This window comes from Ornithorhynchus anatinus, chromosome 7 (genome assembly GCF_004115215.2).
Source record: "Ornithorhynchus anatinus isolate Pmale09 chromosome 7, mOrnAna1.pri.v4, whole genome shotgun sequence".
NCBI classification, from domain to species: Eukaryota; Metazoa; Chordata; class Mammalia; order Monotremata; family Ornithorhynchidae; genus Ornithorhynchus; species Ornithorhynchus anatinus.
This window is the reverse complement of record NC_041734.1, coordinates 71,643,580-71,664,394: the sequence shown is the minus strand read 5'-3', so window position 1 is coordinate 71,664,394 and position 20,815 is coordinate 71,643,580. Positions and strand designations below refer to the sequence as shown.

General features: G+C 50.2%; 1 protein-coding gene across 1 annotated transcript in view; it reads right to left on the bottom strand.

Moving 5' to 3' along the window:
- Nucleotides 1–13,707: 13,707 nt before the first annotated feature.
- Nucleotides 13,708–20,815, bottom strand: part of IGFN1 (immunoglobulin like and fibronectin type III domain containing 1) — a 57,803-nt gene continuing 50,695 nt past the window's right edge. Inside the window, exons 19-24 of the mRNA XM_039912747.1 lie at nucleotides 19,814–20,116; nucleotides 19,118–19,206; nucleotides 16,841–17,036; nucleotides 16,249–16,548; nucleotides 14,182–14,508; nucleotides 13,708–13,721 (exon numbers count right to left, since the gene is read on the bottom strand). Coding sequence (XP_039768681.1) covers nucleotides 13,708–13,721; nucleotides 14,182–14,508; nucleotides 16,249–16,548; nucleotides 16,841–17,036; nucleotides 19,118–19,206; nucleotides 19,814–20,116 — 1,229 coding nt within the window. The remainder of the gene's footprint in view (nucleotides 13,722–14,181; nucleotides 14,509–16,248; nucleotides 16,549–16,840; nucleotides 17,037–19,117; nucleotides 19,207–19,813; nucleotides 20,117–20,815) is intronic.

Here is a 20,815-nt window from a genome sequence, read left to right as displayed (position 1 = left end):
GGGGTGGGAGTGGGGGCGGGGAGCTGAAGGCCGGACAGTTGCGGGAAGGAAACGGGGAAGGGTGTGTGCGTGTGTGTGCGTGTGTGTGTGTGTGTTATTCTAAATTAATTAAAGAATAGAATACAGAGCGCTTTAGCATCAAAGCCTGTGCAGGCGAATTTGATCCCCAGCCCGATTCATCAATTCCTCCGAGCAGGTGGCCCGTCCTGAAGCCTCAGACCAGAAACGCGATCCCGGCTGTCTATCGAGGGTGCGAGGGTGTCAGTCGGTCAATCAATCGTATTTCTTGAGCGCTTACAGGGTGCAGAGCTCTGTATTAATGGCTTGGGAGAGTATGGTATAACGGACAGGGTATGTGAGTGTGCGGGTGTACGACCGTGCAGATGTGCTAGTGAGAGGGTGTGAGAGTGTAAGGATGTGAGGGTGTGTAGATGTGAGAGTGTGCGGATGAAAGAGTGGGCGGGTGTGAGGATGTATGCGTATGAGGATGTGTGAGTGTGTGGGTGTGCTAGCGTGAGGGTAATCGTATTTATTGAACGTTTACCGTGTGCAGAGCACTGTACTAAACGTTTGGAAAGTACAATACAGCAAACTACATTACAGAAAGTACAATACAGAGGGTGTATGAATGTGCGGGCATATGAGTGTGCAGGTGCCCGAATATGCGGGGGTCCAGATGTACGAGTGTGCAGGTGTGACAACCTGTGGGTGTGCAATCACACTTCCCCTCTTCAAAGCCCTACTGAAGGCTCACCTCCTCCAAGAGGCCTTCCCGGACTAAGCCCCCCTTTTCCTCAGCTCTTCCTCCCCTCCGTGTCGCCTCCACTCGCTCCCTTTCCTCTATTCCCCTCTCCCCTCCCCAAAACACTTGTGTATATATGTACATAGCTATAATTCTATTTATTTATACTGATGTCTGTTTACTTGTTTTGATGTCTGTCTTCTTCCCTTGAGACTGTAAGCCCGGTGTGGGCGGGGACTGTCTCTCTTAATTGCTGGGCTGTACTTTCAAGCGCTTAGTACAGTGCTCTGCACATAGAAAGCGCTCAGTAAATACAATAGAATGAGTTAATGAATGAACTAACCAAGGCTGTCTACGGGTAAGACGTCAGAAATGTCCTGAATCAGACGGAGCCATGTCACCGGGTTCCGGCCTTGTCACTGGCCTGGGCCCTCCCGCACTCCCGCACTCACTCCCGCATTCCCGACGCCGCGGCCTCTGGGGAGGCTTTGGGAATCCGATCCTATTTAATGGGGCGGGAAAATGGGGTCCCCAAATCCTACTCCTTCCGCTGCCCCAGGCCCAGGGGTGGAAGTTTCTCCTCCTTCCCCGAGTTTGGGGGTGGCGGATCCCTCAGCCAGCCACGACCCGAGGCCGGGGGAGGGGACGCGGGGGGAGAAGCCCCTGGGGGACCCGGGCAGGGGTCGGCCCCGAAACTGCTTCTGATGACGGGGCATGAGCAAACCCGCTTGGAAGGGGCGGGTCTCGCTGCTTGGAAAGCCGGGCGCAAGCACCGACAGCTCCCCTGCCGCGGGCCGCCGGGGGCTGCCTGCCAAGACGGCCCCACTCACCGGGGCGCCCCCTCCCCTCCACGCCAAGGGGTCCGGAGAGGCCCATCCGGTCCGGTGGGCCGGGGAGGGACCGGCCGAGGGTCGGGGGTCGGGGATCAGGGGGTGCGTCTACAGGTTGGCGGCCAAGCCTCCCCAGCGGAGCCCCAGCTAAGAAACCTGCAGCTCCATCAACTTCTCCCTGCTAGGCCAAGCCCCAGGGCTGCCTTCTGCAGCCTGCCTCTCCAACACCTAGCTCTGCTCCCCACCTCCACTAATAGTAATATAATAATGATGGCATTTGTTAAGCGCTTACTATGGGCCAAGCGCTGTTCTAAGCGCTGGGGTTGGTACAAGGTAATCAGGTTGTCCCAAGTGGGGCTCACAGCCTTAATCTCCATTTTACAGATGAGGTAACTGAGGCACAGAGAAGTTAAACGCCTTGCCCAAGATCACAGTATACAAGTGACAGAGCTGGGATTAGAACCCGTGTCCTCTGACTCCCAGACCCGTGCTCTTTCCACTGAGCCACGCTGCTTCTCTACCCTCCCTCCCGCCCCCAGCCCGCGGGGGTGGGGGCGATCAGAGAGGGGGGAGTGGTTGGCCTAGGGCTACACAGCTCAGCAGGGGCTCAGCTGGGCTCAGAACCCCTGCACCCCTCCACCTCCCACCCCCACCCACCCCCAGGCAATCCCCTGGGTATTGCTGCCTGCTTCGGAGGGAGGAGAAAAGGGGTGGAGGAGTAGAAGGACAGGAAAGGAGGGGGAAGAAAAGGGGAGGAGGAGAGAAAGGGGGATGGACAAGACAACCCTATCTCAGCCTCCTGTCTGCCCTACCCTGCATTCGAGTTGCCACGGATTAGGAAGCAGCAGCCAACTCCCTGGAAAGCCGCTTGCCGAAAAGCCACTTGACACTAGCAGCCCGGGTGGTTCGGTGCCTGGCTCGGGCTGGGGCCTGGCACTTAGGAAGCCCTTAGCTCAGCAGGCTTGGGCACCCCGCCTCACCTGTGATCCCCAAGATTAGGTCAGCCCTCACCTCTGGGGAGCAGGGGAGTAGTCGGGTCCAATAGGCTTCAGAGTCACCTCCGAGTCCCCGGAGACCAGAGGGTCTGAGAGCCCCAGATCCCCGCCACTCTCAGCAGCCCAACCCCCAACCCAGCCTGGTCGGGTTTCTGAGACTCCCTCCCGGAGCAGATGATTCCAAATGAACCCCCCATACCTCGATGCATGATAATGATGATGATGAAGTTGATATTTATTGGGTGCTTTCTCTGTGTCAAGCACTTTGCTATGGGCTGGGGTAGGTACAAAACAATCAAATGGGACTTCTTCGCAGACACGAGGTCCTCAACATTCCTCTCTACGGACCAGAGCCAGGGGTGTCCCCCACCTTCTGGTGGTTAGTCCTGCCAGGGCACAGGGGAGCAAGACTTTGACTCTGGGAGTTCTGCCGCCCGATGCGCCTGAATAGAAAGTGCTCCTGGGTACAGTGCTTGAGCCCTGGCAAGAAGAGGAGCCGGGAGGGACCATCCGGTGGTTGCCCTGACCCTGAGTACTGAGTTGCTCAGGGGACACAACTCTCATTTTCTACACAATTTAAAAGGTTCATAACCAGCATGACACCGGGCCTGGGGGAACCAAGGAGCTAGAGTTGAGTCCTCTCCATGCCATTCTGACCTGCCCTCCCCAGAGGCAACTGCTGGACTCACATCTTCTCCAGGCCACCCCACTAATCTCTAATCTCCCCACCCTTTCATCCCCCCAGCAGCCACTTCAGCCCTTCCCTTAAATCCTCACACACACACCCCAACACTCACGTACGTGTTCTCACACTGTAACTTCCTCCTCTCTGTACCTTACTTTTTTATGGTATTTGTTCAGCACTTACTATGTGCTAGGCACTATTCAAAGCACTAGTGTAGATGCAAGATAATCTGATTAGACACAGACCATGTCCCATATGGGGTTCGGAGTCTTAATCTTCATTTTACAGATGAGGTAACCGAGGCACGGAGAAGTTAAGTGACTTACCCAAGGTCACACCGCAGACAAATGTTGGAACCAAGATTAGAACCCAGGTCCTCTGACTCCCAAGACAGGGCTCTACCCACTAGGCCATGTTGTTATTTAAATAATAATAATAATAATGTTGATATTTGTTAAGCGCTTACTATGTGCAGAGCACTGTTCTAAGCTCTGGGGTAGATACAGGGTAATCAGGTTGTCCCATGTGAGACTCACAGTTGATCCCCATTTTACAGATGAGGGAACTGAGGCACAGAGAAGTTAAGTGACTTGCCCACAGTCACACAGCTGACAAGTGGCAGAGTCGAGATATTTGCCTGCTAGCTAGATTACAATTTCCTTGAGGGCAAGAATTATAACAACTAACTCTATTGTACTCTCTGAAGCACTTAGAACAGTGTTCTTTTCACACATAGGTGCTAAATAAATGCCCTCCCTTAGATACAAAGTTAACCCAGCCAAAAAGTGTCAACAGACTGTGCTGAAAGGAACTCATCACCCCATCTGGAAAGGACAAGTTTATGTCCTCTTCTCCTTCCATGTGGTACCACTCGCACGCCCTGACCTAGACTCTCCCTTCCCTGTAACTAGGTGCCTTCCTGTGAGGTGGGGGCTTCCTAAACCAAATGAAGGGATCTAAACTCTCCTACTCTCCCTCGCCCACCCAACTCTCTCCTCCTTTAGGGCACAGAATCCAGGGTCCAACTTCTGGAGCAGCACCTCTGGAGTTCAGAGGCCATGGGGTGGATTGGTGTCTGGGCTCTCTGCAGGTCAGAGGGCACCAGGCAAAGCTCTGCGGGCGCAGCTCCAGGGCCTGCTCCTGGCTCATGAGGGAAAAGGACACTGCAGCTGGGATCACGGACCCTGGGGATCCAGGTCGACTCCTGCCCACTCTCAAAGGGATTTCCCTGCCAGAAAGAGGACCTGACACAACCACAGTGATGCAGACAGGGGGAGGGCAGGCAGTGCCCCTGCAGGCAGTGGGAGAAGGGCCCCTGGTGCAGAAGGAACCAGGTGAAGAGCTCCACTGCTGGACGCCTTGGCTCGACTTTCCCAGAGAGACCTGGAGAAGGAAAGGGGGACTGAATGAGAGCCGGGACTCTGCAAACAGTAAGTTCTCAATAAATAATAATAATAATAATTGTGGTATTTGTTAAGCACTTACTATGTGCCAGGCACTGTACTAGGCGCTGGGTTGGATACAACCAAATCGGGTTGGACACAGTCCCGGTCCCACATGGAGTTCACAATCTCAATCCCCATTTCACAGATGAGATAACTGAGGCACAGAGTACGATTGACTGATGGATTCGCCGTCTCTTCCTCCAGTCCGTGCCCCTCCCGTTGCTGGGCATCCCACTGCCCTTTTCAAATCAACGAGGACCCATTCCGCCTACACGAACTGGCCTGGGTGCCATGCCTGGGTGCCCTGCCTGGGTGCCAGCCCTGGCCTACTGCTCGACCCCATCCACCTACCCATCCCTGAGAAGCAGCGTGGCTCAGTGGAAAGAGCACGGGGTTGGGAGTCAGAGGTCATGGGTTAGAATCCCGGCTCTATCACTTGTCAGCTGTGTGACTGTGGGCAAGTCACTTAACTTCTCTGTGCCTCAGTTCCCTCATCTGTAAAGTGGGGATTAAGACTGTGAGCCTCACGTGGGACAACCTGAGTACCCTGTATCTGCCCCAGCGCTTAGAACAGTGCTCTGCACATAGTAAGAGCTTAACAAATACCAACATTATTATTATTATTATTACCCAGAGGCTGGAGCCCTCGGCCCTGGTGAAAAACCTCCATCACCCTCTTGTGGCGCCTTCCGGAATAACAGTCATTCCTTCCCTTTGGAATTGAGGCCTTCCCAGACTAAGCCCCACTTTTCCTCATCTCCCACTCCCTTCTGCGGCTCCCTGACTTGCTCCCTTTGCTCGTCCCTCCTCCCCCAACCCCACAGAACTTATGTATATACCTTTAATTGTATTTCTGTGTACTGTTATCAGTTTATTTGTATTGATGTCTGTCTTCCCCGCCACCCCCCGGCTCTAGACTGTGAGTTGGTTGTGGGCAGGGATTGTCACTCTTTGTAGTTGTACTGCACTTTCTCAAGTGCTTAATATAGTGCTCTGCACACAGTAAGAGTTTAGTAAATACAAGTGAATTAATCAATTAATTAATTAATGAACTCCCAGGTCAGCTGGTCACCAAATCTCAATAGTATTTATTAAGTGCTTATTGTACGCAGACACTGGCCCTGGGAGAGACTACCTGATGGGAATTAAATAGTCCCTGTTTCTCGTGGGATTCCCAATCTAAAAACCTGGGCCATTTTAACCTAGATTGAAGAAGGATCCCCAGGGAATACGCTATGGACAAGCTTCTTCCATGGAGATTCCAAGTCCCAGCCACTACCCCTGGTCCTTAAATTGGTGGACCCCACTCCCTGTGCTGCCACTTAGCTGGTCCAGTCTGGGCTGCACTGACCTAAGGAACTCATCCAGGAAAGAGGAAAAGCAGCATAGTTTAAAGGAAAATGCATCATCGTGGAAGTCAGAAGCCATGGGTTCTAATCCCTGCTCCACCACTTGGATGCGGTGTGACCTTGGTCAAGTTGAATTGTACTTTCCAAGTGCTTAGTATAGTGCTCTGTACACAGTAGGTGTTCAATAAATACAATTGAATGAATGATTGAAAAGTCATAACTTCTCTGTGCCTTGGTTATCTCATTGGTAAAATGAGGATTAAGAATGTGAGCCCCATGCGGGACAGGGATTTTGTTCAATCTGGTTATTTTGTATCTTCCCCAGCTCTTAGTACAGTGCTTGGTACATAGTAAGTGCTTAACAAATGCCAATTTGAAAAAGGAGAACTGGAGATCTATGGGAAAAGAGGGGGTCAGAGAGGCACTCATTTGGAGACCCTGCAGAGATTCAACTCCAAAGACACTAGCCTTGTCGGTGGGAGGAGTCTCTGTGTTGCTTAGTACAGTGCACTTGGATAGCATATCTTTACATTCTATTACTTCCCTCTAGGGCAAATTATTTTAGTGCCTCCCCATTAGACTGTGAGGTACTTGAGGGCAGGGATCTTGTCTACCTATTCTACTGTACTCTCCCAAGCAATTAGTACTGTGCTCTGCACAGAGTAAGCGTTCAGTAAATACCTTTGATTGATGATGCTGAACATTGAGGAGTGGGGTGGATAAAGCACGTGCCAGGAGCCAGGGTACCTGGATTCTAATTCCAGCTCCTCCACTTGCCTGCTATATGACCTTGGGCAAGTCACTTAAATTCACTGTGCCTCAGTTTCCTCAGTTGCAAAATGGTGATTCAACACCTGTCTTCCCTCCTACATAGACTGACCTCATTGTGGTTCAGAGACTGTATGTGGCCTGATTAACTTGTATCTACCTCAGCACTCATAACAGTGCTTGTCACATAGTTAGTGCTTAACAAATATCATTTTTAAAAAGGCAATTGGTCAAAAGCAATTATTGCCTACTGCTATTTGTCTACTGTGTAAACTTGGGCAAGTCACTAAACTTCTCTGTGTCTCAGTTATCTCAGTTGCAAAATGGGGATTAAGACTGTGAGCCCTATTTGGGACCGGGACTTTGTCCAACCTAATTTACCTGTAACCATCCCAGTGCTTAGTACAGTGCCTGGCACATAGTAATCCCATAACAAATGCCACAATTATTATTATTATGTTGGTTATGAAGGTGGAGGATGCTACAGGCAGGGGTGGGGTGGGAGACTGTGAGCCCTTTGTTCATCAGGGATTGTCTCTGTTGTCGAATTGTACATTCCAAGCGCTTAGTACAGTGCTCTGCACACAGTAAGTGCTCAACAAATACAATTGAATGAATGAATGAATGTGAGCAAGAGGTCAGCTGCAGGGCAGAGAAGGATGTCCTGAGGAGATAGTAGAGGAAGTGGTTTTCCCATGGGGCAGCTGACAGGAGGACCTGTTGAGTCAGTGATGGGGGAAGAATAGCCTCAGAGACAGCTGGGGCAGAAGCAGCATGGCTCAGTGGAAAGAGCATGGGCTTTGGAGTCAGAGGTCATGAGTTCGAATCCCAGCTCTGCCACTTGTCAGCTGTGTGACCGTGGGCAAGTCACTTAACTTCTCTGTGCCTCAGTTACCTCATCTGTAAAATGGGGATTAAGACTGTGAGCCCCACGTGGGACCTCCTGATTCACACATCCTGATTCACCTGTGTCTACCCCAGCACTTAGAACAGTGCTCGGCACATAGTAAGCGCTTAACAAATATCAACATTATTATTAGTAATAAATATATGTGTATTATTTAAGTGCTTGCTATGTGCCAGACACTATACTAAGTGCTGGAGTAGAAGCAAGCTAATCAGGTTGGACTCAATCCATGTCCCATATGGGGCTCACAGTCTTAATCCCCATTTTGCAGGTGAGGTAACTAAGGCACAAAGAAGTTAAATGTCTTGCCCTAGGTCACATAGAAGACTAGTGGTGGAGCTGGGATTCGAATAATAATAATAATTATGGTATTTGTTAAGCACTTTCTATGTGCCAAACATTGTTCTAAGCACTAGGGTAGATACAAGATAATTGGGTTGTCCCACGTGGGGCTCACAGTCTTTGTCCCCACTTTACAGATGAGGTAACTGAGGCACAGAGAAGTTAAGATAGAACCCAGGTCCTTCTGACTCATGTTTTACCCATTAAGGATGCTACTTCTCTATTGTAATAATAATAATAATGATGATGGCATTTGTGAAGTGCTTACTATGTGCCAAGCACTGTTCTAAATGGTGGGGGGATACAAGGTAATCAGGTTGTCCCACGTGGGGCTCATGGTCTTAATCCCCATTTTACAGTTGAGGTAACTAAGGCCCAGAGAAGTTAAGTGACTTGCCCAAAGTCACACAGTTGACGAGTGGCGGAGCCAGGATTAGAACCCATGACCTCTGACTCCTAAGCCCGGGGTTTTTCGCTGCTTCTCTATTGTATTTATTAAGCACTTACTGTGTGCAGAGCACTGAACTAAGCACTGGGAAAGAGTACACACGTAGGAATTAGACCAAAAACCTGTCCCCCGAGAGGCTCACAGTCCATGAATATTTGTAGGGGAGAGGAGACTAGAGTGAGACACATCAGAAGCAGTGAAACAATAAAACACTGAAACACCATAAGGGACAAGGACAAATATACCATACGTAAAATGAAAACAAAAGTCAATAGGGAGCTGTGGCTAGAGGAGCAGAATTTCAGGCTCTTCATGATTCAGAGAGATACGTGATGGGCATGCATTTGCATAAGAGGCATTTGGTTGAATTATGAAAGTGTCTGGGTGACTTATCAAATCTACCAATCCCCAGTAGAAGGGGTTGAATTATGACCCAATATGGGGCTGCGTCCCCTATAATTGACATCTGCTAGTCATATGATGCAATCCGAAGCTCTGTGGGCTAGTGGAAAGAGCACTGGCCTAGAAGTCAGAGGACTTGCGTTCCAATCCCGCCTCCACCACTTGTCTGCTGTGTGACCTTGAGGATGTCACTTAACTTCTCTGCGACTGTGCCCTCATCTGCAAAATGGGAATTCAAAACCTGTTCTCCCTCCTATTTAGGCTGTGAGTGCCATGTGGAAACTGATTATCTTGTACCTACACCAGTGCTTAGTACAGTGCAAACGCTTAAAAAATACTGCGATACCACCTCTAGAATGTAAGATCACTATGGGCAGGGAATGTGTCTACCAACTCTGTTATATTTTACTATCTCAAGTGCTTAGTACACTGCTCTGCACACAGTAGAGAGGCAGCATTGTATAGTGGATAGAGCATGGGTCCGGGAATCATAAGGTCATTGAGTTCTAAATCCTGACTCTGCTGCTTGTCTGCTGTGTGACCTTGGATAAGTCACTTAACTTCTCAATCTCAGTTACCTCATCTGTAAAAGGGGGATTGAGATTCTGAGTCCCACGTGGGACAGTAACTGTGTACAACCCGATTTGCTTGTATGAACTCCAGTGCTTAGTATAGTGCCCGGCACATAGTAAGCACTTGACAAATATGATAAATATTATTAAATGTTCAATAAATATGATTGATTAAATGATTTATCTTACTCTCACTTGATCAAGAGCCCAGAAAACCCAGTGTCTGGGTATGGCTCTCAAATAGATGAAGAGGAACCTTGCCATTTTGAGGGCCACTGAGCTGAGGGGTCAGGGAGCTCAAGGGACCTGCGTTCCTGTCATACTTAAAGCAGAATACAAGGAAATGGGGTTCCCCTGCAGCAGGATCAATAGAGATTAGACAAGAGGGAGGACCTACTGGAGTTACAAGGAGAGGTGCTGAACAGATGATCCGAGGAAGCTAAGGGCTCTTGTTTCTGAGGAGTTTTAAGAGCTAGATTGAGCTCAGCTGGCTGACTCTGTCTTCCCCAGACACAGGGGGATGAATTGGAGCCTTCCTGCGTCACAGTCTTTCATTCTGCCATCACTGGGAAGACCGTGTTCTGTTCCTCTTCCCATCTGAGAAGGCGGCAGCCTGCCCCTGAGACTCCAGGCAGAAGTGGGGGGCAGCAAGGGGAGAAGACAGACTTCAGAGAGCTTTTTCACCAAGCCATCAGGGCCCCTGGGTGGGGCTGTTTTGGGAACAGGCCTATCCTGTCCTAGCCCTGCACCTCAGCACATTCTCCTCCGCGGGCATATTCTCTCCTGAATCCAGGTGAGCTGCTGCGTCAGCGTCAGTGGGGGAAGCCGCCCGCCCACCCTCTGAGCCCAGACCTCCGGAGGGTGAAAGAAAACACCCACTGCTTCCCAGTCAGGTGCTAAAGCTCGTGGGGGGCCAAGGAAGGTGGAGCAGAAAGCTAACTTCACTGTTCCAACCTAGGTGGATCCCCAGGCAGGGGGCAGCTGCTGCTTAGAAGAATGTGGGGTGTTTGATTCTTTCCTGCCTACATAGCTATTTCTAAAGCCCTTCTCTTAATCAAACAATAGTATTTGAGCCCAGAGCTCTGTACTAAGCACTAAGGAGAGGACACCAGAAAGAAAACTTGTAACCTTGCCCTCAAGGAATGAATATTTTAATGAAATTGGGGAAAATCCAGCATCTCCTAGGTGTCACTGGCCTTTAAGGCCATCTAATGAGAGAGAGCTCTCATCAACCAGTCTCTGCCACTTGCCTGCTGTGAAACCTTAGGCAAATCATTTGTCTGAGCCTCAGGGTCCTCATCTGTAGAATGGAGATTAAATTCCTATTTTCCCTCCCTATTAATAATAATAATAATAATGTTGGTATTTGTTAAGCGCTTACTATGTGCCGAGCACTCTTCTAAGCGCTGGGGTAGACACAGGGGAATCAGGTTGTCCCACGTGGGGCTCACAGTCTTAATCCCCATTTTACAGATGAGGGAACTGAGGCACAGAGAAGTTAAGTGACTTGCCCACAGTCACACAGCTGACAAGTGGCAGAGCTGGGATTCGAACTCATGAGCCCTGACTCCAAAGCCCGTGATCTTTCCAATGAGCCACGCTGCTTCTCTAATAATAATAATGTTGGTATTTGTTAAGCGCTTACTATGTGCAGAGCACTGTTCTAAGCGCTGGGGTAGACACAGGGGAATCAGGTTGTCCCACGTGGGGTTCACAGTCTTAATCCCCATTTTACAGATGAGGGAACTGAGGCACAGAGAAGTTAAGTGACTTGCCCAATTATTGTGAGCCCTATGGGAGTCAGGGATTGGGTCTGATCTGATTATTTTGTATCTACCCCTGCACTTAGCAGATTGCTCGGCACACAGTGGGAACTAAATAGCACTATTATTATTATCATTATTACTATCATTCTGCCCACCTAGGAGAACAAAGATCACCTTTGAACATACACGACAGTCCTTAAGTTCCAGCACTTTTGAGACCAGATCTTCAATCTGCAACTCCTGCAGAAAGCTTTATTCCCCATTATACAGATGGGTAAACTGAGGGACCAAGGGGTAGCAAAATCAACAATGGTAGGTTAGTGGCACAGATGGGAATGGACTCCAACTCCAGGTTAGTTTCTTAAGTGCTCTGTTGCCTGCTGTGTGACCTTGGGCAAGTCACTTCACTTCTCCTCAGTTACCTCATCTGCAAAATGGGGATTGAGACTGTGAACCCCCACTGGGAGAGGGACTGTGTCCAAACCAATTTACTTGTACCACCCAAGGGTTTAGAATAGTGCCTTGCACATAGTAAGTGCTTAGCAAATACCATTATAAAAAAAGCAGCTGGATCACTTGGTAATTTGCATACAATGTGCATATTTCTCATTTAATATCAAAATGCACAGAGATCCCCTTAGCCTCTACTCCTCCCCACAAGAACCCCCAGCCCTGGTTCATTGCCCTTCCCCGCGAACTCTCCACCAAGCCCCTAGCCCCAGCCCAATTCCTCTCCCTACCAGCCCCTTCCTCTGTTCCCCTTCTGCCCCCAGAGTCTGCTTTCCTCATTCCAGGACTCGATACCCCAGATCAGGGTGAAAGTAGAGGCTGCAGGCTGCAGCCCTAAGCTTCTCTCCCCAACCCCATCCCAGGCGGGCATGGGGCAGAGCTATTTTGCCTCCCTGGTCCCAGAGTGGCCACGGGAGGCAGGGAGGGGTCGGGGCTAAAGTGAGGACATCCTACAGACCAGGGGAGCAAAACTGACAAGGACAGCACTCCACCAGGACCCCATCTTCTCAGACCCCTGCATTCCCCTCACCCCCAGCTCCCGCCTCAGAGGCAGTGCCCAGCTTCTCAGGGCCAGAATCACCCATGGTCCCTGCTGTCAAAGATCTGATTCCTCTGCTCCATGCCCACATTTCTCCATTCTTAAGTCCACCTTAAGACCCCACCTATCTTACACCAGACCCAGAAGGAGAGAGGTATTCTTTCAGGCCACAAGGGACACCGTTTATAGCCTGTGCTGTAAGGGTAGAGAAAGCGAAATTGGTTCCCTTGGAGAAAGGTCAGCCGCGGGGGCTTAATTATATTTTCCGTAGCTTCTAGCACAGTGCTCAGCACACAGTAATCTCTCAATAAATATACTGATTGATTGCTTGGTTGATTGAATCACAGTATTCAGGCCTCTGAATGGGGCCTTACGAGGAGGAAGCCAACAAATTGTCCTCCATGAGAACAGGACCTTACATGGCAGCCAGAGACAATGTGGTCAGACTTAAGGAAGAACTTCCTGATCCTCAAGGCGAATTTGACTCTGGGACCAGTGAACAGATGAGAGTAGTATTTTCCATCTCTGGAGAGCTTTATAAACAGGACAGGTACCCATCAAATTGGTTTGCCTGAATGGTTTGAGTCCCCTGCCTAGACGTAGGGGATTGGACCAGGTGACCTCATGAGGGTCCTTCCAGAAATGGGATTTCCTGGCCCTTCAGTGGACTGAGAGAGTGAATGTGCCTCTCTGAGCCCCTAACCTTGGACCAGGAGGGAAGGGCCCAGGGGGCTTATGGAAATATGACTATTTTATTGACCATACCCTGACCTCCCCATGAAGTCTTCCAAGGCATTAGATGCAACCTATGATGCGGATCTAATTCCCCTTCCCAGTCTTCCCTAGTCCTACAAAACAAGTGGACAGTCCTCTCCATCTTCCTCTGCCACTCCTGTCTGAGCGCACTCTCTGGCAGGAAAGACCTCTGTCTCTGAAGAAGGAACTTAGGGTTGGGTATCTTGGGCAACCTGTAGTCCAGCCTACATCTGTTCTACTGAAATGGTCAAGAGCAAAACCAAAGTCTGGGGACCAGGAGGGGGAGGCCTGCTGGGGAGGGGTGCAATGAGAAGGGTAGAAAGAGATCCAGTGTCCTCACTTCCAGAAGCATTGGGTTGTGGCCATGAGGAGCAGGTTTGAGGGGTCCTTTTCCCCTCTGCCCTTCTGGGATCTGCAGATTTCCTGTATGTTGGGCTGACCCTGCCCAGCTTTCTGGCTACTGCCAGAGACAGTTCCTCAGCCAGGCATCTCCCCTCTGGCCTTTCAGCCCCCAGGTGCCCTCCCTGGTGTTCACAGAGGAATCCTCTCCAAAGGGGCTGGAAAGGGGCTTCCTGAGAGCCTGGTGGTACTGAGGAAAAGCTGGTTCATCCAGGTCTGGGGAGCTGGCAAGGCTGTCTTGCACCTTGAGCATCTAGAAGCTTGAGTCTGAAAGGGAGTCAGAGACAATGAGAGAACAACTAAGAGAGAGACAGAGAGCCAGTCAGAGAGAGACTGAGCATCAGAGAACAAGTCAAGGAGATGGAGAGCAAATCAGAGCTATGGAGAGCAATCCAGAGAAACCGAGGATCAAAGAGGGACAGAGAACAAGTCAAAGAGAGAGTTGGTCACAGAGACGGAGAGACAGTCAGAGATTCAGAGAGCGAGTCAGAAAGAGAGACAGAGAGCAAATCAAAGAGACAGAGAGTGGGCCAGAGAGTCAGAAAGTGTGTCAGGGAGAGACAGAGAACAAGTCAGAGAGACAAATAGCGAGTCAGAGAGACAGAGAACAAGTCAGAGAGAGTCCGAGCATCTGAGAAACAAAGAGAGACAGAGAGCGAGACAGAGAGCAAGACAGAGAGTCAGAGAGCCAGAGACAAAGAGGGTCATCTGGGCAGGGCTCCCTCACCTGTCACAATGAGGACTGCCCTGCTGACTGCCCGGCCCAGCCGGTTCTCCGCCACGGCTCTGTATTCACCGCCATCTCCGGGGGTGATGCTGGGGATGACCAAGGAGCAGACGCCCAGCACGTCAGTGCAGTAGGCCACGGGGTGGCTGACAAGGCTCTTGTCATCCTTGAACCAGCTGACCCGGGGCCGGGGCTCCCCCCGCACGGCACAGCTCATGCGGCACTCACAGCCCCGGGGCAGCAGATGAGCCTTCAGGGGTACCAGGAAACGAGGCTTCTGGCTGTGATTCAGCTCTCTGTAGACCGGCAGTTTCACTGTGAACTTGTCTGCAGGCAACAGGCAGAAAAGGAGGAGGGGGACCGGGGCTGAGGGCTTGGGCCAGGGAGAGGAGGTGGCAAGGGCAGAGTCTCTCTGCATGTCAGAGGAGCAGGCCCCAACCTTTCCCCCACAACTCTACTCCTGGTGGCTCTCACCTCTCATGGGGCTCAAGACAGGGCTCCCGGGGGTTGGTGCAGAGAGCTCAGCAGCCACCAGCTAGCCACCTGTTTTCCTGTGTCCCTAAGACCCAAATAGCTCCTGGTGACCCAATAATAATGGTATTTGTTAAGTGCTTACTATATGACAAGCACTGTTCTAATCACTGGGGTAGACACAAGGTAACCAGGTTGGACACGGTCCCTATCCCAGATGGGGCTCACAGAATAAACCCCATTTTACAGATGAGGTAACTGAGGCCCCGAGACGTTAAGTGGCTTGCCCAAGGTCACACATAAACCAAGTGGAGGAGTTGGGATTAGAATTTAAATTTACATTCTCTGACTCCCAAGCCTGTGCTCTTGCCACTAGGCCACGCTGACCTTGGGTCCAGCTTGCATCAAGCCCAGCTTCACTGAAGAGGGATTCCCTGGGGATCTGGGATGATCCCCAGCAGATCCTCCCCCTCCAATTCCAGGACCTTATAGAAACAAATCTCTCCCTCCTGGTGGGTTTAGTCCTCTGCTCTCAGGGCTGAGGGGTTTGGCTCAATCTGGCTTCCTGAGACAAAAGATTTCCCTCCCTCCGTCATCAGGAACCAACTTTATGTTCATACAGGGTAGGTAGGCTGGATCCCTCACCCTCCTGGACCCCCAACCTTTAGGCCCATGACCCCTCTCCATCTCAGCCCCTTCATCATCATCAGGGGTATTTACTGAACATTTACTGTTTGCAGAGCACTGTACTAAGCACTCCTAACCTGGAAACGCTTATCTGTTGTATGCATTTATGATTTCTTGATTTATTTATTGTACTTATTAAATCCCTACTACATGATGAGAAGCAGCATGACCTAGTGGAAAGAGCATGGGCCTGGGACTCAGAAGCCCTGAGTTGTGATCTTGAGCAAGTCATTAAATTTGTCTATGCCTCAGTTCCTTCATCTGCAAAATGGGGATTCAATACTTGTTCTCCCTCCTACTTACTCTGTGAGCCCCATGTGGGACCTGTGATTATCCTTCATCTACCCCAGCACTTAGTACAGTGTTTGGCATATAGTAGTGCTTAACAAATAGCACAATTATTAATTGCTAAACACTGATTTATTGTCTGTCTCCTTCTCTAGGCTGTGAGATCTTTGACAGCAGGGATCATGCTTACTGCCTGGATTGTACTCTCCCAAGAGTTTAATAAAGTACTCTATGCACAGTAAATGCTCAATAAATAGTATCAATTGATTGTGCAAGGCCTAGAGGTAGTTACAAGATAATTAGATCCGAGAGTGTCTCTGCCTACACAGGCTCACAGTACAAGAGGGAGGGAGAACAGGTATCTCACCCATTCTAAAGAAGGTGTGCAAGAGGCCCAGAGGGGAGAAGTGACTGGACCAAAGTCATGCAACAGGCCAGCAGATGAGCAGGGATTAGAACCCAGGTCTTCTGACTTCCTGTCCCAAGCACTAATCACTGGACTCCCAGGGAAAATAAGAAAGATGACCACTTGCCTTGTGGCTACTTTGTGAACCCTGAAATGGCATCCCTGCATTTTACTTCCTGTTGACCAAACCCCAATATCCAGGCTTCCCATCCTACCTCGCTGCCGAGGGACTGTCCAGGGCTGGCTGGTGTCAGAGGGCCTGCTGGCCCCCACCATGTTCTTGGCTACTACCCGGAAGTAGTAATCCCGTCCAGGGACCACGTCAGTCAGGGTGAGCCTGTTGGCCTGGACCCAGTCTTTCACTGTCTGCCAGCAAGCCCAGGCTGACGAGCGCCTCAGGACCATGTAGTGGAGTTGCCCCTCCTGATGTTCATCTGGGGATGGCTCCCACACCACTGTCACTGTGCCAGGGACATTCTGTTCCAGACGGATAGGGCCAGGGGCTGCCGGTGGGTCTGCAGGATAGGGGCAACAGTGGAGGGAGCGAGTAGAGTTAGAGAACCTTTGTCCCATGCAGAAAGAAAGCTCCGGGTGGTGGAGTGAGGCAGAAGACAGAGGGAAATGAAAGGTTCTTGGCCAAATGGCCATCTGCTCCAGCTTTCAGGGTGATGCGATATTGAGTTTCCAGCCGCCTGTGGGGCTGAAGGAGCCTGGAGTCCGTGGCCAGGAATCCCAGGCCCTCAATCAGCCTGCCCGATCCCACTCGGGCCCTGGGCCCCCACCCCCCAGACCCCAGGCCCTGGCTACCTGCCACCCGGACCAGGATACTCCACGAGGCCTCCTTCCCCTGCAGGTTCCTCAGTGTGACGGTGTATAGGCCTCCATCTGAGGCCCCTGCCACCGGGATCAGGAGCAGGCTCAGGCCCTCCCTGGTGGTAGTCACGGCTCTCCGAGGCAGTGGTAGTCCATCCTTCTGCCAGATCACTTCTGGGGTGGGTGCTGCCTAGCAAGGGGCAGAGGGCAGAGGTGTGATGGCCACTAGGATTAATTGGGATGGATTGGGCTGGGAGGGGGACTTTGCCCCCAGCCAGGGACCCTGGGGAGGAAATACCTGGTGTGGATATGGACACACTCCCATCAAGATTTGGGAAATAACCTAGAATACCCTCTCCTGAAAAATTATGGGAATTCTGCCACTAAATGTCCCCGAAGCCAAGCCCAACTGACCATCCCATCAACCCCTCCATTTGTTTATGTGAGTGTTCCCCTTCCCAGCCATGATGGGGTCTAGATCTCATTTCTCCTTCAACTTACCCCCAACTCACAATTACAGGTCAACATCTCCTAAACCCCTGACCAGTAAGGGGCCTTCCCTGAGTTCTATCTAACCTGACATTCCTGCTGTGCTTTCCTCTTGTCCACTCCCCCACAAAAGTAATCACTTATTCTGATCATTCTTAAACAGTCATCTCCTCATCAAACAGAAACTCCTTACCATCAGCTTTAAGCACTTCATCAGTTCTCTTCCTCTTACCTTACCTCTTTGACCTCCTACTACAACCCAGCTCACACACTTTGCTCCTCTAATGCTAGCCTACTCACCATATCTCGATCTAATCTAGTTCACTACAGATCTCTTGCCCACATCCCCCAAGTGACCTAGCACTTCTTACCTCTTCTTATATGATAGACCACCACTCTCCCCACCTTCAAACCCTTATTAAAATGACATCTCCTCCAAGAGGCTTTCCCCAATTAAGCCCTCATTTCCCCTACTCCATCTCCCTTTCGTGTCACCTATGCACTTGGATCTGTACCCTTTTTGCACTTGATACTACCCCACCTTCAGCCCACAGCACTTATGTACATATCTACAATTTATTTTAATGTGTGTCTCCCCCTCTAGACTGTAAACTCCTTGTGGACAGGCATTGTGTCTGCCTTTCAATTGTATTGTCCTTTATTGTCCCTACTGCTTAGTACAGTGCTCTGCACACAGTAAAAGACTGTGAGCCCTATGTGGAACAGGGACTATATCTAATCGGATTATTTTAACACTAGCACTTAGTATAGTGTCTGGCACAAATAAGTGCTTAACAAATACCATAAAAATAATAAGTACCATTCATAAGTACAATAATAAGTACAAGTTGATTAATTCATTCATTTTACTGTGAATAACAACAAGACCATTCTTTGATGGTATGATTGATTGCTTACGTTCATTCCTATCACATATATATATGTGATATGTATATATGCATATAAAACATCATATGATCAATATTGTTGGTGTTTATACTATATTTAGAGTTTTGGGCTACATATCATTCTATTAGTAATAATAACTATTCACTTTAGCACTTGTGTATTTATACCATCCTCAGCATTTATGTATATGTTAATTTTGGATAATAACAATAATGATATTTGTTAAGCTCTTTCTATGTACTAAGCACTGTACTGAGCATGGGGGTGGATACAAGCAAATTGAGTTGGACACAGACCCTGTCCCATGTGGGGCTCTCAGTCTCAATCCCCCTTTTACAGATGAGGTAACTGAGATTAAAGAGGAGTTAAGTGACTTATCCAAGGTCACACAGCCGGCAAGTGGCAGATATGGACTTAGAACCCATGACCTTCTGATTCCCAGGTCCTTGCTCTATCCACTAGGCCATGCTGCTATGATGATTTATTCTGATATGTCTCCTGCTACCTCTTTTATCCTTTTTCTTCCTCCTACTTCTACTACTTGCAAATCATCTTTGTCTCCCTCATTAGATTGTGAGCTTCTTGTGGGCAGGGATCTATCTCATGTTGGGTTTCTATGGTACTTTCCCAAGTGCCTAGTACATGACTTTGCATTCCATAGGACCTCAATAGGTGCCATTAATTGAATGATTGATTTATTGGCCCTTATCACTAAGCATGTGATCTTGGCAAGGATAGCCCAGAGAGTTGAGGAATCAGGATATAGGATGGCGTTCCCTCTGCCTCTCCCAAGGGGCTGGAATGGCTTTGGGACCACTGAAAGGAATACACTGGACTATGGCCTGATCCTGCCCCGAGGGTGGTCAGACTCACCTCGAAAGAGATGGGCACCCGGACTGTGCTCCCACAGCTGACGGTCATGAAGTCTTTTGGGATGGTGTCCATGTGGAACCTGGGAGAGACTGAAACCCAGCCTGTCTGTTAGCTTCCCACAATACTCCTGTTGCCAGCTCCTCCAGAACCCCTCTGTCAGCTCCTCCAAAATCCCCTCCCCCTATCAGCTTTCCCCAACCTTTCTAGTCAGCTCCCCCCAACCTGCCATTTCTTTCTCCCAACCTACCTGGTGTCACTTCCTCCAGACCCCACTGTCAGCTCTCCCCAACACAATACCTGGTGTCAGTTCCTCTGAACCCCCGACCTTGTCAGCTTCCCCCAACTTTCTGGTGTCAGATTCTTCCGGCCTGTTGTTAGTTTCTCCCAACCTGCCTGGAGTCTGATCTGCCTAATTCCCCTGTCAGCTTCCCCAAACCTGCCAGGTGTCAGCTCCTCCAGACCCCGCTGTCAGTTTTCCCCAACTCCCCAGGTGCCAGTTCCCTCCAGCCCCCCATCTGCATTTTTGAGTCAGCAGCTCAGATACATTTTGGAAAGGGCCTGCAGCTTTGAACAGGAGTAGATTGTCCTTCCTGAATCCTGGATCATGGACTGCAGCCATCTCCTCTGTGGGGCACCATAAGACCCTGCGAGAGGGGCCGGCCCTGGTTAGGGTGAAGGGGAGGAGTGTGGACTTACTGATTGCAGGAATGGCCTGGACCCAGGAATCCAGGGTGGCAGGCTGACTCTGCCCCCCATCATTGATAGCCATCACCCTCACGAAGTAGGTCTCCTTGGGCAGCAGGCCTTTGGCGGTGAATGTGGTGGAAGTCACAAGACCAGCGTGGCATGGACTCCATTGGAGACTGTCTGCCGCTCGGATTTCCACCAAGTACCCCTGGCACTGGTTTCCATCTTGGACATCCGGCCTGGCCCAGGACAGAGTGATGCTAGTGTAGGACGTGTCGGTCACTTTGAGTTCCTGCACTGGGCCAGGGGGTCCTGAGGAGGAAATGCCAGGAATGGTGACTTCCATACAAAAGGGACTCTCTACTATTCCCACTTCATCAAGATTATCCTCCCTGCAAGATTTGGGAAATGACTCAGGATGTCTCTCTCCTAGGGGATTATAGGAATTCTGTCCCTAAATGTCACAGCACCAGAGCTGGACTGACCATACCATCCACCCAATTCTTCTTCCTTTATACTGGTCACACCCAACAGCAATGGGATTCAATTGGAGCAAAGGGGGTGGAGGCTGGACCCAGGGATGGCTACCCTGACTTCCTGGACAAGTGACCAAGGAACTTTGGATTGTTCCTCTTCCTTCACCATCTCCCCCTCCTCCTCCAGCTCCTATTGCTCCTCCTCCACCTCCTCCTCTTTTTTTTCTTCTCCCCTTCCTCCTATTTCTCTGCCTCCTCCTCCTCTACCTCCTCCTCCTCCCCCACCTTCTCTTCGTCCTTCTCCTCCTCTATTTCTCCTCTTTTCCTCCACCTCCTCTTCCTCCTCCTCCTCTACTTTCTCTACCTTCTCCTCCTCTAGTTGCTCCTCCTCCTTTTCCTCCTCCTTCTCCACCTTCTCTTCTTCCTCCACCATCTGCTTCTCTCTTTTTTTTCCTTCTCTTTCTCCTCCTCCTTGATCTCCTCCTCCTCCTTGACCTCCTCCTGCTCTTCCTCTTCCTCCTTTACCTCCTTCTCT